The 17,873-nt window shown below is 43.7% G+C and overlaps 1 protein-coding gene across 1 annotated transcript in view; it reads right to left on the reverse strand.

The window, feature by feature from the left end:
- Positions 1-17,873, reverse strand: part of CKAP5 (cytoskeleton associated protein 5) — a 4,315,141-nt gene that overhangs the window by 1,290,722 nt on the left and 3,006,546 nt on the right. Inside the window, exon 28 of the mRNA XM_044084803.1 lies at positions 557-760. Within this exon, the coding sequence (XP_043940738.1) occupies positions 557-760 (204 nt within the window). The remainder of the gene's footprint in view (positions 1-556; positions 761-17,873) is intronic.

A 17,873-nucleotide genomic window follows, 5' to 3' on the forward strand; every position in this document is an offset into this window, starting at 1 on the left:
GCATTAGACTTGCTAATTACCCTAAGTCTGAACGCGTTATTCACTGTAGGCAATGTGTGTCTAGTCCCCTGCCTGGCACTACAGCTGAACTCTGTCCTTCAGCTTGCGAGTATGGAGCTTAGACAGCAACTCAAGGCAGCTTTTTTTGTTGAGCTGAGCCTTTCTGGATTTATCGGTCACTCCATTCACCAAGCAACTAATGGTGAGCTCTCCTAGGCCGCCCTCAAGGCCTGGGTTCGACTAGGCAAACCAGGTTTTCTTATTTATAAACCATTACTGTTTAATTTAGTTATTTGCTGAAGAATTATTTCATGCTATTCCGTGTCTTTCAGGCTTTTTTCATATAAACATCAAAAAGGGTTTGCTTTGGAATGACAGTACATTTCCATCTTACTGTAAGTGATTTGATCACATATTCCCTGTGTTACAGAATAAAATACAGAAAAAGCCATATAAGCATCTTGACTCCAAACTTTTTAAAGTTGCTAACATGAAAATACCAATGCAGAATAACTTCAACATAGCAGTAACTGTGCACTGCCTGATTAAAGCTTACCTTGAGGATGAGATAAGGAATGAAGGAAGATGCTTCATTTTCCGTCAAGTGAACATCATCTTGTTTCATCACAGAGAACAGCACTTTAAGATATTCCAATACTTTTACAAGTACACTGGTGTTTGTATCAAAAAAACGCAAGGAAAGCCATTTCAGAATGAGGTCCAAGCAACTCAAACAGCCCTCTTTTTCAGTGTCAAGGTGCTTCAAAAAGGAAAAAAAGATATAACATATTTACTATGCAGCAACAAACTTGTTATTTTTACCTTTAAACCAAACATCAAAACATATGCATTTCATAATAAAACAGTTAAGTCCCACAATTGTGATAGTGAATACGTCATGATCAATATGACAGGAAGTGTACAATACTAATTACCAAGGCCATAGATTACAAAAAAATAACACTTTCTATAACACGAGATCAGTCACCTTCTGACGCTGCTCACAGAATTACCTGGAAAATAATGTTGAATAGAAGACCCCAGTTATATCACAAAAGCACTAACAACCCTTAACTAGATGAGCTTTGGGTGGTTCAGCAAAGATGGTGTAGAGAGTCTCCAAAAGATGAGAGAAAAGATTATACAGGCCTTGAAAAGTAAGGATATTATAAAGTTAAGACGCCTCTACGCCAGAGATGTGATGTGTGCTTAAAGCAGAAGCCCAGTAGGAGGCTAGAACACCTTTACATTTAGGATCAGAGTACGCAAGTAAAAGGCACTGCAACAGCTGAAATATGAAGAAACTACTAGATGGAAAACAAAGGAATGCCCAGTGCCAGAATGTGGAGCCTGATTCAGAAAGAATTGCCATACTGCTGAAACACCTGGTGTTCATAGGGTCATTTGCACATATCCCATGTGCCTCTAATACAAGAGGTTTGAGGGGGTCACTCAATGGAAATTCTAGCCTGGCTAGAATTTTCTCTCAGTTTTTATTGATTGATAATGCTTACTTCAGGAAGCCATCACCTGACCCTTTAGTGAGCTGTCAGTGAGAAAGCCTGTTATATACCTTGCATATATTTCTAAACATTTTTATCCAACGGTTTTCTGTAAAATTTTACTGTAAAATGTTATTTCTCTAATTATTTTAGCTGCCAATGCAATTTTCTTGCTGACTTCATGTAAAATGTTAATACTGATTGTGGAGCTTTTCTCCTTGGGTCTCCACTGAAAACAAGCTAATGCTCAGCTGGACTAACCCGGTTAACAAATGTAAAAGAAATTAATGGAAGTCTGAGATTATAAGTGGAAACAAAAAGGTAGACAACATATAACCCATCATAACGGCAGTTACAGAGGATCACTGCTTGGCAGTAGAATGGTGTGGTGGTTTGACTTCTAGCACTCCATGCATGGTTAACTAACATGGTACTTAGGTGTGATGCTTCCTTGTGTGAACTCTACACCTCCTCCTGTGGCCATGTAGGCTTTTACCGGGTGCTCTGTGGCCAAGTGGGTTTTCAGCAGGTTCTCTATTTTCCTCACACATCACAAAGATGTCAAGGATGAAATGCTGAGTCTTCAAAGTAGCAGCACATGTACATACAATGTGCATAATGTGTATATTCTGTAACGGACTGAACCACACAAATTAGATTTTGGCCCTGCAACAAATGAGTGCTAGTACAGTTTCCTTCTCCACTGAAACTATGAAGAGGATCAAGGTGGTATCACAGAGTGACTACTACAGGAAACGATAGTAAACACTGGTTGCCAGGTAGTTATCATTGGTCAGATTTCTCTTAGGCAACTTGTAACAATTTTAAACAAAGGCCATTACAGGACTACTTGGTTATATAATTGAGCTACTCCTACACAATCCTCTGTCTTTTGGTGCACAGTACAAGACAGACAGAGATCACAAATGTTCTTTTTGGTAAGTTAAAGCACCCATAGAAAAAAACAGTAGCATTACTGTAGGGGGAACCAGCATGGAGTCACTCAGAAAAGCCAACTGACTCTCTTGCTGACATTTAGGTAACTGTGGACTGCTTCCTTTAATACTACTTCTGGCCATAAAAGCAATAGACAGGTGCAAATGTACTTTCCTTTTAGAGTGTCTGCCAAAAGGTTAACTTCTTTTAAACTACGAGGATGCAGCACAGTAAATTTCTTTAAAAGAAAACAATGCCTTTTCCAATTACTTAATATATCAAATGGCTAATGAATGGCAAATCGACTGAATAGGCATTTCAAAACTAGGAGTCAATGACCTCAAAAATTACCATGTCCTAAGCAGATTTCAATCTATCTTGCTGTTTTAAAAATAGTGACTCTCCATTAAAACTTAACTTTTAGACAGGTAAGTTACCTTACTTTCACATCTAACTCCTCTAGTGCACACTGCAGTGTTTAGGATAAACCATTTTTTTCATCTTACCTTTAAGCATCCCTATGACTAGCACTTGCTTTAAAACCTGCTGGAAAGCACTAGGAAGCCTTAAACTGATACAAGCACTCAACCCTCCTTGTTAATAAGGAGAAATTAATAGTAGGCACTAAACAGCCTATAATTGCAAAGTACCTTGCTAAGGTAAGAGAAAACCGGCTCTTATACTTTACAAAAAAAAAAAAAGGCACCAGACCAGGCATGTCCAAGGGTCAGCTTCCGGTGATTTCTCCTATCCACCTGGTGAATCTGGGCATACTGGGGCAATGCAGCAATTGCTTCATGTTCACAGACAACCCCTCTCCTCGTACCACCCAATACTATAATCTGTAAGAGATGCACTTATAGCCAAATTGGAAGAAAAGCTCTCTCCACCCAAGATTGCGCTAGACAGAGACGAGAAGGCCAACACCCGCACTACACCTCAAGCAACACATAGCCCTTCTAAACCCACACCATCAACACATAGCAACACTAAACCCACATATGTGGAGGCCCTTAACATTAACCTGCCCAAGCAACAATTGACCTCCGAAGCTGAAACTCAAACAAACACCAACAACAACCAAAGTGTCACATAGCTCACAACACCAGTGTGCCACCCAACAGCAGCCCCTACAGCAAGACAATGTACCCAACACTTTTTACAGTCAGGCACACTGAAGATGCAGTCACCAAGCTGAAGGAGAACATTACAGTCAGCTGCCTGTCGGGTACCAGGATCCACCACATAACACATGCACTCAAGTCACTCCACAACAAGTACAAATATGACTCTGTCATTGTCCATGCTAGAGTGAATGACTTGAGACGCACCTCCCTGTACTACATGAAGAGAGACATAGAAGAGCTCTCGGATCATGTGGCCTAAGCAGGTATGACCCTAGCTCTGAGCAGCATCCTGCCTTCACCCAGAATGATACCACAGTACAAGGACAAAATGATTGACTTCAACAATTGGCTAAGCTTCTGGTAACATTCTAAGGGGATCCTGTATCTGTCTGCCTAGGACGACATGATAGACAGACCATGATGCTTTGCCAGAGATAGTCTGCACCTGTCGCCCCCCTGGGATTCAGGTTACTGGCTAAGGCTCTTGCCACCCCTATAGTGCCTTTTTAAGCAAAGTTCAAAGGACAAAACCACCACCGTAACAGGTACAAGCATGCAAAATCTGAAGGTAATGCTACTCAATGCTAGAAGTCTAAACCTCAAAATGCACTCTCTCGAGGCACTCCTAAAAATGGAGAACATCGATATCTGTGCAGTAACTGAGACCTGGCTCAAGGCTCCAGAGAGCACCACTGCAATACCAGGCTACAACTCTTACTACAATTTTCAGCTACCAAACCAGGACCGAAACACTAAAGGTGGAGGAGTGTCCATATTCACCAAGGGCATTCACACCACCAGGCTAGTTGCCCAACACAATACATCTGAAATTCTCCAGGTGCAACTAACACTAAGTAAGACTGCAAACCAAACTGTAGCTTGCTACAGATCCCCCCACCATGTCCCAAGAGTTTCACTTCACCTTTATAAACGTACCGGAAAATATTAAGATACAACCAAACACCCTAATACTGGGTGATTTCAACTACCCTGCCATTAACTCGGAAAACTACTCATGTACCAACACCTTTGCCCAATGATTCTTGGAATTCATAAATTCCAGTGCCCTGGATCAACTAATCCTTAGTCCCACCAGGGGATCCAATATCTTAGACCTGGTCATTACCAACATGGGAAATTGATGCTCCACACCTATGGTCAACTCCCTCGTTGGTCAGGTCTAACCATAAGGTAATCACCCTTGACATCCACATCCCACCCCCACCCCCCAGTAAGGTAACCTCTGTAAAAAAAAAACTTCTCCAAGGCCAACTTCATGCTACTCAAGTCAGACGTGACAAACCTCATGACACCCATGCAGATGGCAACTGAAAGTTCAACTACTAAATCCTACACTAAGTCAATGAATGGGCAGATCCACTCGTGCAGGAAACGTGCCATCTCCAATAAAACCAAGACGCTCTCCTCCAAAAAAAAGGAAGCCAATCTGGTGGTCCCTTGCCATAAACAAACTTTACAACAAAAGGAAAAAACTGTTGCAGAAAAGAGAAAAATCCCAGGATGCAAAAAACTTCCTTACCAGCCTCAGTAAGAAGCTAAGATCACTCATAAAATTCTCCAAAGCTAGTTACGAAAAATAAAATTGCCAAAAATTCCAAATACTGCCACAAGGCATTCTACAGCTATGCCAAGAATCTAAATGGCAATCCTCAGACCTGCTCTGAGCTACAACAGAATGGCATTAAATATACTGATCCCAAGGATATTGCCAATATCCTAGCAGATCGATTCAGTGCAAACTTCACCCCCCACCTCCTAAAGGGCACAAAGATTGCCAAAATCTGGTAACAGCCACAAAGGTAAAAAAAAAAAAACGCACTCGCCAAAGCTAAGAATACAGCATCCATAGGACCAGACGACATCCCAGGCTGTGTACTACATGAACTACAAAATTAACTGGCACCTCACCTAAGTGTAATTTTTAATCATAGCCTCACCTCAGGTTTCGTGCCCACTGAGTGCCACACAGTTACAGTTATCCCACTCCACAAAGGAGTATCCACCTTGGATCCCGGGAACGTATGATCATGGAACTTACAAAGACATTGGCAACCTTCAAACACTGGATCTCACCCAGTTTGGGTTTGTGAAGGGCCGATCTTGTCTCATGAACCTGAATGACTTCTTCGAATCAGTCTCCGGAGCCATGGACAAGGGTAAGGTGGTTCACACAGCCTATCTGGACCTCGCCAAGGCCTTCGACACCATCCCCCACACTTTGGAATCATAGATAAACTTACTAAGCTGGGCATTAATCCCTATGTCACTTGATGGGTTGCCAACTGGCTAAATGACAGAGCCCACACTGTAAAAGTAGCTGACTCCAAACCCAGCTCCAGACAAGTGGAGTACCTCAGAGTTCAGTCCTGGGACAGCACTTGTTTGGCATCTACTTCTCTGAAGTACAGGCCAACACTAAGGGACTCTGGCTAACAAAGTTCGCAGATGACTGCAAACTGGGAGCCATTATTGAATCACCAAATGATGTGGACATTTTACAAAAGAGCCTTACAGAAACAGATGCTTGGTGCCAGAGCCATGGGCTCAAGCTCAATGCCAAGAATTGTAAAGTTATCCCCTTTGGAAAAAAAAACATGCACCTGTGAATTATCACACAGATGGCAGTACGCTAAACACTGACAGTGTGATAAGAGACTTAGGGACACAAGTGGACCGTGGTCTCACCTTCGATAACCACATCGCCACAACAGTCAGGAAATCCTATGTGGCACACCTCATCCAGACAAAAGGAGGTCGTTGCCCCACTGTACTCATCCCTCATTAGACCCATTATGGAATACAACGTCCTGTTTGTTATGTACCTCTCAAGACATCCGCAACAACTGGAAGGGCCGCAGAAATACCTCACTAAAAGAATCACAGGCCTAAAGCAGATGCCTTATGCTGACCATTTAAAAAAACTCCACCTATACTCTGTGGCATATTGTATATCGTATACTCAGAGGCAATCTCTGCTTGACATACAAGGCTATGTCAAACCCAGAGCTGTTGGACATGCTCCACTTAAAGAAATCCCTCAGAGACTCATGCTCCAGGGATCTAAACTTTGTCATCACAATGAACAAAACATGCTGGAGGGATAGGTTCCTGACCCAGACACTCCCCAGACTCGGGAATAAACTGCCCTCTTCAAAAGGAACCTTGATGACTGGATGGGAGATGGGAAATTCACCTCGGGGATCACATCACTACCCTGCCAAACAGGGGTCCAAGGGAAGTAAATACTGTGGGAAGAAATAGCCACGGAATTGTTATGGCTAGACTTGCACAGGCCCCTAGGGCCGACAGCCTAGTACCAACCTATGAACCTATCATCTCCTCCATGACTTCTGATATGGCTGACTTAAACTGTATGACACCTATCACTGTGACTCCTGACATAGCTGCTCTACGTGAGGCAGAACCCATGACTACAGACATCCCTACCAAACTTGCATCTCCTGTCATTCTTGATATGGTCAGCATGTGCATCCAATCATCATGATTTCTAACATGGCTGAATTACAAGAGATGTGTCAACTATATCAGAAGGCATATTTCAGACTGTGGAGATATCCATTCAATACTCAGACCCCGAGTTTCTCCAATGCGTTTACATTTGTTCACTGGGAAAGTCCAACTTGGAACGAGCCAATTTGCAGTAGAGGCCCTGGGAGAAACACTCTAGACTTATCACAGTTCTACAGTTTCTGAAAAGTAGCATGAATGTAGCCCCAGATGAAGGTTTAGTAGATAATCAAGTGTACCAAATAATATCCTCATGGCAAATTAAATTCAAGTCCTCATTTTTCAATAGCATCTTTATCCTATTCAACTTTGTTGAGGCCTACCCTGGCACTCACTGGGCACATGGTAGACAGACGCATGCTTTGCGACCACACCTTCGGACAAATACGATCTCCAATTTCTAAAACTGCCCGACTCTGGGAAGTAACAAGAGGAATCAACAAAAAGTCACATCAACAGAGGGAAAACACGCAACCTTCATATAATAGGAAACTCCAATGGGGAACCAAGCTAAATATTAAAGTGCTGTGAGAGAAGAGCACTAACCACACAGTCACCAGATGACCACATTAAAGACGGAATAGAGTCCTCTGCATCAGAATCCTCATAAGCAGATAAGGGCAAAGCCAGATAATCAGAAGAATTAGAAAAATCAGAATCCTGTTCAGAAAATTCGTAAACAACTTCAGTCCTAGGTCTCTTAGAAGGGGGAGGTTGGCTTCTCCTGATTAGAGTTATAAGATCTTCAGCCATTCTTCTTATTTGTTTTTTGGGCATGGAGGCCTGAGCATGCAGCCTGGGCGTCGGTTTCTTAGGCACGGTTCGAGATTTTAGCCTAAATGAAGAAGGAGGCATCAGTTTAATATGCAAGTCCGTAGGCCTGAATACACCCTCAAAAGCCGGTGCCTGCACAGCAGCTCCAGACCCATCCAAGGTAGAGACATCTACAGTTGAAGCATCTCACGGCATACCGGACTCCGAATGGGTCTCAGTAGAGGCCTGCGAGTCAGAAGTAGTGGGTATCAGGGGCTGCGAAAGTGCCTCACTGAGTACCGGCGAACTGGCGACTGGCTTAGGAGAAGCGTCGTCAGCAGCTTTGGACCTCAGCAGCCTGTCTCCGTCTTTATCTTTGCATTTTTTCGAAATCCCGGTAGTCAGATGGCTAACAGACAACATTTCTGGATAATTAAACCGAGAACCGAAATATTTAGAAGTGAAAATATACAGACGATGGAGAGTGCGCTGATTAAATACAGCACATAACTGACAGCAAGGTACGTTGTGGTCTGGGCCTAGGCAAGGAATACAGTATGTGAGGTATTTGCTTTCCACAAGTAATGCAATTATTAACTTTTACAGACATTGGTAAGGAGCAAGAAAAATGGGGTACTTAGCTTTAGTTGAAGACTTCGGTTCTGAAACTGGAAAATGAAAATTTCAGGAGTCAGCTGACCGGCACTTGCGAAGTGCTTCTGCTTCGGGCCCCGCACGGCAAGAAAGACTGATGTAATGGCATTGGCTGCATGTTTTACACCCCTGATGTCATGGAAGAAGGGACAGCAACAGACACAGGACCCAAGACTTTGTAATCAGGTTGACTGAGGGCTACTGCAAGCAGATAACCCAAATGTAATGACTGCAACAGTGAAACATGAAGAACATCTCCAGTGGAGAACCAAGCTAAATATTAAAGTGCTGTGAGAGAAGAGCACTAACCACACCACCACCAGATGACCACATTAAAGAATGTACAGACTGCCATACCAGTTTAACAATTCTGACTCCCTGACAAATGACAATATGGTCAGTGGTAGTGAATTTTTAAACCGAATGGTCTGCTCCATGACTGCTACATGGACCTGTATCTTTCCAGATGTTCTATAAAGTCTGTCTTCTGGTTTGGTGTTGCTGGCTGGGTGCCAACTACTGATTTTTGGACTGTCATGAAATATGTAGTGAAGAAAATTAGTATTTTATTTCTGACTGATAACCTCATCATAATCCATCTTTTGCTGGGAGCTTTGGTTCTCCAGGAAGCCAGATGAAGAGTTAACCAACATAATTAGACGCTGCAAATGTGAATCCTTTAGCATACTACACAGAGAAACAAAAAGCTGTCTTCAAGATGGCAGGAACTCAGGATGGAAGAAAGGAGATTCCTTCTACATTTTTATTTTAAATAATGAGAACTAATTACTACAAGCAAACGTCTGCTTAACTACAGTTATGCACTTACCATAACTTGGCATCTGTGTTATCCTATTTTAATATTCCTTATGACTGGGTCTTGGATCCAATGTTGGATCTGATCCTGCACTTCACAGACATATTTAAGGCTTGAGCTTCTCCCTCTCCCATAATCCCCTTCTGCACTCCAACCCTCAGATCAAGTTTGTTGTAGGAACCCTGAAGAATACATCTATGCCAAATTTACACCAAGGGGAAGAAAACCAGGAGCCCAGGACTCCAGCCTCTTCAGACCCCCCCCCAGAGCATGAACAGGGGAAGGTAGGGGGGGAAGTGAGGAATAACGAAATAGGATAACACAGTTGCCAAGTTATCCTAACTACATAACTGTTGATCTCATGTTATCCATTTCATTATTTCTATTGACTGGGTCAGAATCTCCAGCTACATTAGTATCGTGGGCACCCCCTATGGAAGGATGTGCCTGAGCACCATGGAACCAAAAGGTGCTCTGTTTTTGGAGACAATATTCACTTTGTAATGGTAAACAAAGTTGTGAGAGGTCGACCAAGTGCCGGAGCACAAATGTCATCTATAGACACCCTCACAGGGAAGGCCGATGAGGTAGGAATTGATCTAAGGCAGCGAACCTTAGGTGGACGAGGCAACTCCAATTTTCTGAAAGAATAAATGGTGGAAATGCAGCTTGAAACCAGTTTAGAAACTATAATCTTAGACACTGCCTGACCACATCTGCTCAGGGAGAAAGCTACAAACTGATCAGATTTCCTGAAGATTTAGTCCTCTGCAAGGAAAAAATGCCTATGTAAATCCAAAGCATGGAGGAGATATTCTCCTTTGTTGCAATGATTTTGAAAAAAAAAAACAAAACAAAAACAAACAGGTAACTGAATAGACTGGTTGATATTTTCAGTGGCTACTGTAGATCACAGTGTGTATGTTCCTTTAAGAGCTATTCCAGTCAGGGAGCGCATGCATACAAGTACTTAGCACATGCAAGTAAGTGGGTCATTTTTAGTGAGCAGCCGAGGTGTAAGCATGCATGTGTGTAGTAGTCTGTCAGTTTAGTTTAATGTTACTATTCTCCATCCTGATGTGTCTGTGTACAGTAAACTACTTAAATGAACAACTAGCCTCACGGTCTTGCTGATTTATACACTACACGAGCAACAGCTACCTTGGGAATGAAGGAAGGATAAGTTCTCAAGACCACCCTGTCCTTACGAAAAATTACATATGGTGGACGATAAAGCCTGTAAATTCCAAGATCCTCTTAGCCTAAGTTATGGCCGCAAGAAATGCTGTCTTCTAGGACAGGAATTTAATATCACAGAAATTAGCCGACTCTAATGGAAGGAGTAAGAGATTGCAATATCATAGTCAAATCCCAGGGGAGAGAAGGATCTTTGACAGGAGGCCTCAGAAGGAAAATACCTTTCATGGAGGGCCTTATATAGTCTGGAGGAAAAAAAGTTATGTACTCACCATAACGTTCCATGTGTGTTGTCCATCTTCGCCCTCATTCTTACCAGGATGGATTCGGATCAGATCCTCAGCTCTATTGCGGTCTTATACTCAAGCTCGAGGTCTTCCACTAGCTCTTGGCTAAACCCTATCATAGCATGCACTAGGAAAGCTCCCAGATCTTGTTTGCAGTCATAATAAGAGTAATAAAAGTAAAGGCAGTTCTATAATTCAGAGTGCAATAAAGAAGACCAGAGAATAATGATAGTTAATTGTACCAACTATCTTCCAGGAGTAAAAATGGCCAGGGGAAGGAGGGTGGGTTGTAAGAATGAAGGTGAAGATGGACAACAGACATTGAACGTTATGGTGAGTACATAACTTGTCTGTGTGTTGTTGTCCTACCTCGCCTTCATTCTTACCAGCATGACACAGTGTCCCTAGCTCCATCTTTCGAGTGGCTCACAGAAGAATATTCTTCAGAATCGTGGAACCAAAGGAGGCCCTGTTCCTGGAAGCCAAACCAAGTTTGTAATGAGTGAGAAAGGTATGAAAGGTCTTGCCCATGTTGCTGCAGCACAAATGGTATGTATTCATAGTCTAGCCATAAAGGCAGAAGAGGTTGCAATGGCTCTTGTACAGTATGCTTCAATTCTATGGGGGAGAACTCTGTTTTGAAATTTATAGATGAAGGTTATGCAATCTGTAAGCCATTTCGAAAGAGTCACTTTGGAGACTGAAGTACCTTTCTATGAGTCTGAAAAGGATATAAATAGCTGGTCAGATTTTCTGTAGTTCTTAGTCCTGTGCAAATAGAAAAGGAATTGTCTGTGCACATCTAGTTGATGTAACATGTATTCTGTCTTATTCCCGTAATTTGGGTAAAAGACAGGCAGCTCTATAGACTGGTTCAAATTTGACTCAACATACTTTTCGAAAAAAGGAAGGGCATGTTCATAAGAAGACCCTGTCTCTATGGAAAACAAGTAGCGGGAGGGGGGTTTATAGACAAGGCTTGCAGCTCTGACACTCTTAGCAGAGGTAACTGCTATCAATAGAATAGTTTTCCATGTTAAGAACTTGGGTTCGCAAGATGATGCTGGCTCAAAAGGAGGAAAAACTAAATGAGACAGAATGAAATTTAAGTCCCCATGGTGTTGGGGGGGGGTCTATGATAGGTGGTTGAAGTAATGAGCACCTTTAAGAAACACTTTGTATAATATATGAGACATGACATTGAGGCCAGATTCACCTATATGAAAACTAGATATCACTGCTAGCTGAAATCTAATGGTAGCTGCAGCTGCACCCTCACTGAATAATTTTGCTAGGAACTCTGGAATGGAACTGGGGCAGTAAAGGAATCAATATGGTTACAAGAAACCCATAATGAGAATCTTTTCCATTTGCTTCTATATATCTTTCTTCTTGAAGCCTTATGAGAAGGGATGAGGATGTGTTTAACTGATGGAGGGGTCAGGAAACCTGGCTATGCTTGGAACTGGAGCAACCTAGCTGTCAATCTGAGGGTATGAAGGGAAGGATGGAGCCTTCCTGACGCATGAGTCAAAGTCTAGAACTGGGTCCAGAATCCAAGGCTCCTCACGAAGATGAGGCCACAGGAATTAGAACCAGACTTGACAAGGCCAGTATGGGGCGACAAGTATTATGTCCATTCCCAAGTAACTGGCTTTCTGAAGAATTTTGGGTATTAATGGAAAGGGAGGAAAGGGGTAAAGAAGAGCCAGGGGCCAATCACAAACAAGTGCATCCCTCGGTGAAACCCCCGGAGGGGGGATAAAGGCAGACAACAAAGCTTTTGGGGAAGAACATCCTGAGAAGACAGCGGAGCTGTCTGGGAGGAGAGTACTCTCCTCATCGCCTCAAAAGCCCCATGCCCCTGATCCGAGGATATTCCTGGATGCGAAGAATTCGAGGGAACCCCCGGAATCAAAGAATGGGCCCAAGGCTGAGATAGGAGCTGAGCTCACCTGAGCTGATGCCTCGAGAGGCAAGGTCAGATGAGACAACTGCATGATTTGGCTCACCTCCCCAGACCCGATTGGAGAGTGTCAGCTCCTAGACTCCTCGAGCTCCGATGGAGCCAAGTTGGATCCGAAGATCCCATTATAGGTCTCGGGTCCAATGGTTCAGCTCCGGACCTTCCAGCTCTGTAGTCCAAGGTCGGATTGGAGGGGGAATTGAATCAGCAGGGGAGGTCGTGGTCGGATCCGATAACTTGGCAAGCATAGGTGTCCTTAAAAAAACGCTTTGCCACTCAATCCATGTCATCAGAAAGGCTCCTGGAAGACCATGTGGAGGGGGCTGTAGACTTGGAAGTTTGAAGTATGGGTGACCTCAGAGTAGGGGAGAACAGCTCCAAAACAGTGGGCCAGCTCCGCAACTCAAACTCCATCGGTACCGAAACAGATGGTGTTGGAGTTGTGGGTTTCTCGGCTCTGCCAGACTTCGGATCCGGAATCAAAATTTTTGCGATCTTTTATTGATGGCTCAGATAAAGCACTAAAAAATTATCTCTTCCCAGATTTGTCTGATCTAGTAGTTGGAGACGGGTCAGTCTTTGATGAACCCAGGCCTTCTTGTACAATTTCCGAGAAGGGGGTTTTCAACAGTCCTCTTAGAATTAGTTTTTTCCTCTCCAGGAGAGCTCTATAATTAAGAGAGTGACAAATGGAGCAAGACTCCTGGAGATGGACAGATCCTAGGCAATGGACACAAATTGCATGTCTATCAGTTAGGGACATTTTTTGTCCATATATTTTGCATTTTTTGAAACCTGTTTCGAATCTTTAAAAGACATCTTGCAAAAAAAAGAGAACAGTAACAAGGAAATTAACCAGAGATTTTTTTCCCCCCAAGAACCAATTAAACAGTAAAGCTTAACTATGGAAAAAGCAGATATAGAATATGAAAGGAAGACACAGCTCTCTAACTTAAACAGGCTATGCCTGGGAGAGAGAAGGGAAAAGAGATGGCCCTCTAACTTACACAGGCTAAGGATAAGGCAGTTCTCTAACTTAAACGAACTGTCCTTAAAGTTCCTGAAACAGAAAAAAGAGGAAGAGCAGCCCTCTAAATTTAAACAGGCTAATAAAGGTGAAAGTCGGAACAGGTAAAAAAGGTAAAAAAGGCCTAGACAGAAGATGACAGCCAAACAGCAGATAAAACAATCACCACAAAGCGAAAATAACTAACTAGCACAATAACTATTTAGCTCAAAAACAGAGAGAATAGGCAATTCCCAACAATAGCGATTATAATACAGAACATACTTAGCCAAAGCCAGTACAAGCAGCACCCTGTTTAGTGGCAAATGAGATCTGGGAGCTTTCCTAGTGCATGCTGGGATAGGGTTTAGTCACAAGCTAGTGGAAGACCTCTAGTTAGAGTATAAGGCTGAGTCGGATGCGAGGATTGGATTTGAACCCATCCTGGTAAGAATGAAGGAGAGAGAGGACAACACATGGTGGATATTCCTATTAACATGAAAATTAAAAATGACCTCCGATTGCAGTTTTATGGAAGAGAAACTGGTACCAGCTATGAGAACAGAATTGCAGCAGATAGTAAAGACAACCACAAGGCCTTCTATAGTTATGTAAAAAATCTCCACGGCAATACCAAGATTTGCTGTGAGCTACTGCACAATGGTACCTCCTATACCGAGCCAACAGATATTGTCAATATATTGGCTGACAGATTCAGTGCCAACTTTACCCCTTTCTCCCAGCCCAAAAGACCAATCACAATACCAGTAGATTGTCAGGCACCCAGTATTACTGCTGCACAGGTTAAAACGGCACTGTCCAAGGCCAAGAATACAGCTTCTAAGCGACCTGACAATATACCTGGCTGTGTTTTATATGAACTACAGAGTGAACTGGCACCTCATCTGTGTGCCCCGTTTAATCACACAGCCTCACCTCAGGAATTGTCCCTACTGAATGGTGCACTGCTACAGTCATCCCTCTCCATGTAGGAGGAGAGACTACAGACCCTGGGAACTCTCTCTACATTACCCTAACAAGTCTGATATGCAAAGATATGGAACGCATCATCATGGACATAATAAACAAGGATATAGGGAATCTCCAAACATTGGATCCCACACAGTTTGGTTTTCTGAAGGGTAGATCATGCCTGTTCAACTTGGTCGACTTCTTTGAGTCAGTCATCAGAGCTGTGGATGAAGGCAAGGTGGTTCATAAAGCCTACCTTGATCTGGCCAAGGCCTTTTGATACCATTCCCCACTCAGGAAGCACAGAAAAACTCACTAAGCTAGGCATCAACCCTATACCACTAGGTGGGTAGCAAACTGGCTCACAGACAGAACCCACAGTGTGAAAGTAGCGGACTCCAAGTCAGACTGCTGACTAGTAATGAATGGAGTCCCACAGAGTTTAGTCCTGGGTCCTCTCCTGTTTGGTATCTACTTCTATGAAGTCCTGGCCAACATGAAGGGACTCTGGTTGACAAAGTTCGCAGACGATTGCAAGTTGGGAGCCATTATTAACTCCCCATGTGATGCTGACATCCTACAAAATGGCCTCACTGAGACCAACGACTGGTGTCAGAATCATGGCCTTTAGGTCAATGCCAAAAAATGTGCTGTCATCCCCGTTGGGAAAAACCCAGATCTCATGAATTACCACACTGAAAGTAGTCCACTAAAAGCAGAAGGTGTTATAAGAGATCTGGGAACACAGGCTGACAGCAACCTCTCTTTTGATCACCACATTGCCACTATGGTCAGAAAAGTCCTTCTCTGTGGCACATCTCATTAGTAAGAGTTTTGCATCCAGGAAGAAAGAGGTCATTGTCTCCACCTTCTCTTCCCTCATTAGGCCACATCAAGTACAATGCCCTATTTGGCATGTACCTCACTAGACACCTGCAACAACTGGAGAGGCCACAAAAGTACCTCACAGAGGATCCTAGGCATTAAACACTTGCCCTACATGGACAAAGCCAAAAAATCCAACTATTCTCTGTCTCATATCACCTACTTAGATGAGATCTCTGCTTGACTTACAAAGCCATGTCTGACCCAGCTCTGTTAGAAATGCTACATCTAAAGAAATCCCAGTCCTTCCGCACCAAACGCTCCAGAGACCTCAACCTCATTACCAAAATCAATGGAACGTACTGGAGGGACAGGTTCATAACCCGGAGACTACCCATGCTATGGAATAGACTTCACATACATGTCTATCAGAGCACCTTGATGACCATCTTAAAGAAATATCTTGATAAGTGGCTGGGAAATAGAAAACTCACCCCGGGGACAACTTCAGCAGCTCTACTTGACAGAGGCACTGGGAACGAAGGTCGGGTGGCACGATGCCAGGGTAATCCTATGACTAGACTTGTAAAGTCCCCAGGGTCATTAGCCTAGCACAGATCTATGAACCTATAAAGGGATAACAGAAGAACATCTGAAACCAGAGCTGGGAAAGGATCAAGATTCTCTTTTGCAGCCCAAAAGGAAAAACTTTTCCACTTGCTGTTACAGAGTTACTGAGTTGGTTTCTCAGAGTCTAGAATAATTTTTCCTGACAGGAGAAGCTAGACTGCACTTAGTATCATGGGAAGTGGAGAAACCATGCAGTTAGATGAAGGGATTGGAAGTTTGGAGTTGCCGTTCCAAGGGTGAGAGATGAGATCGGTATGGGATCTAGCATCCAAGGGAAATACTTCAGATGAGACTGTAGGACAGGAACCACACACATGACGAGGCTAGAAGTCAGAGAGGATCACGGAACACTTCAGTCTGTGGGCTTGCTGCAGTACCTTGGGGATCAGAGAGGTAGGTGGATATGCATAAAGGAGAACTGGAGGCCAATCATGGATTACAGCGTCACTCGGGAACTGTCCCTATGGGGGAATCCGCGTACAGTACCTGCTGTTTTTGTTGTTCACTGGGGATGCAAAGAGGCTGCAGCAAGGACAGCCCCATTGGTCGAATATCTGAGATGCCACTTGACAGATTCAGGGACCACTCGTGTGGGCTCAAGATTGACCTGCGGAGTCTGCCAACACGTTGGACTATCCAGGTATGTGCATTGCAAGAAGAAAGCAACTGGAAGAAATCACCCATTCCCACACTCTCATGGCTTCTCTGCAAAGCAGATAAGAATGTGTTCCCCCTGCTTGTTGATGGACCAGACCACTGACATGTCTGTATGGACTGCAACTGCCCCAGAGGAAGGCAAACCTGAAAGGCTTGCAATGTCAGGACTGCTCTCATCTCTAGGACATTTATGTGCAACTTGCCCTATGTAGGGGATCACATGCCTTGGACCATTCTGCCCTGAAAATGCCCGCCTCACCCTAGTAGGGAAGCGCCCATGGTCACTGTAGCCATGGGAGGGGGAAGAGAAAAGGTCTGCCTCGGAAGAGATATTCTGAAAGAACTCACCACTGCAAATGTAGTCTGTAAAAGAGTGTAAAAGAATGGACCACTGGACTGCTAGCGTCCACTGAAGTACTCGCATGTAACACCTTGCCAGTGGTACAAGGAGGATAGCCGCCGACATGGACCCCAGGGCCTTGAGAATGAGATATGCCTGCAGCAACGGGACTTCTAAAATGACCCTGACCTGCTGCCTGACCAAGTCCACTCTGAGGGGGAAATGCAGAAATTTCTGTCACTGCGTTGAGCTGGGTCCCCATGAATTCCAGGCTTTGCACAGGAGTCAGTTTTGACTTGGCCACAATGACCATAATGCCTTGCTTCTCAAAGGCCTGCAAAAGGTAATGCTTTGCTAGTGACAGTCAATGACTTGTGGGTGCCCTGAGGAGCTAATCATCCAGGTAAGGAAATACCCTGAAATCCCTGCAGTCTCAAGTGAGCCACTACTACTGACAAGCATTTGGCAAACATCCGGTGGCTGTGGCGAGTCAAAAGGGAAGGGCTCTGAACATAAATTCTCTCCCAGCTGGAAGTGCAGGTGCCTCCTTGAAATGATAGTAGGTGCCCTGGAGGTCTATGGAGCACATACATTCGTCCTTCCGGAACAGCAGCAGGATGGACTGAACAGTGATAATTCGGAACTTCAACTTCTT

Source organism: Protopterus annectens, chromosome 9.part0 (assembly GCF_019279795.1).
Source record: "Protopterus annectens isolate FY-2018-M chromosome 9.part0, PAN1.0, whole genome shotgun sequence".
In the NCBI taxonomy this organism is placed as follows: domain Eukaryota; kingdom Metazoa; phylum Chordata; order Ceratodontiformes; family Protopteridae; genus Protopterus; species Protopterus annectens.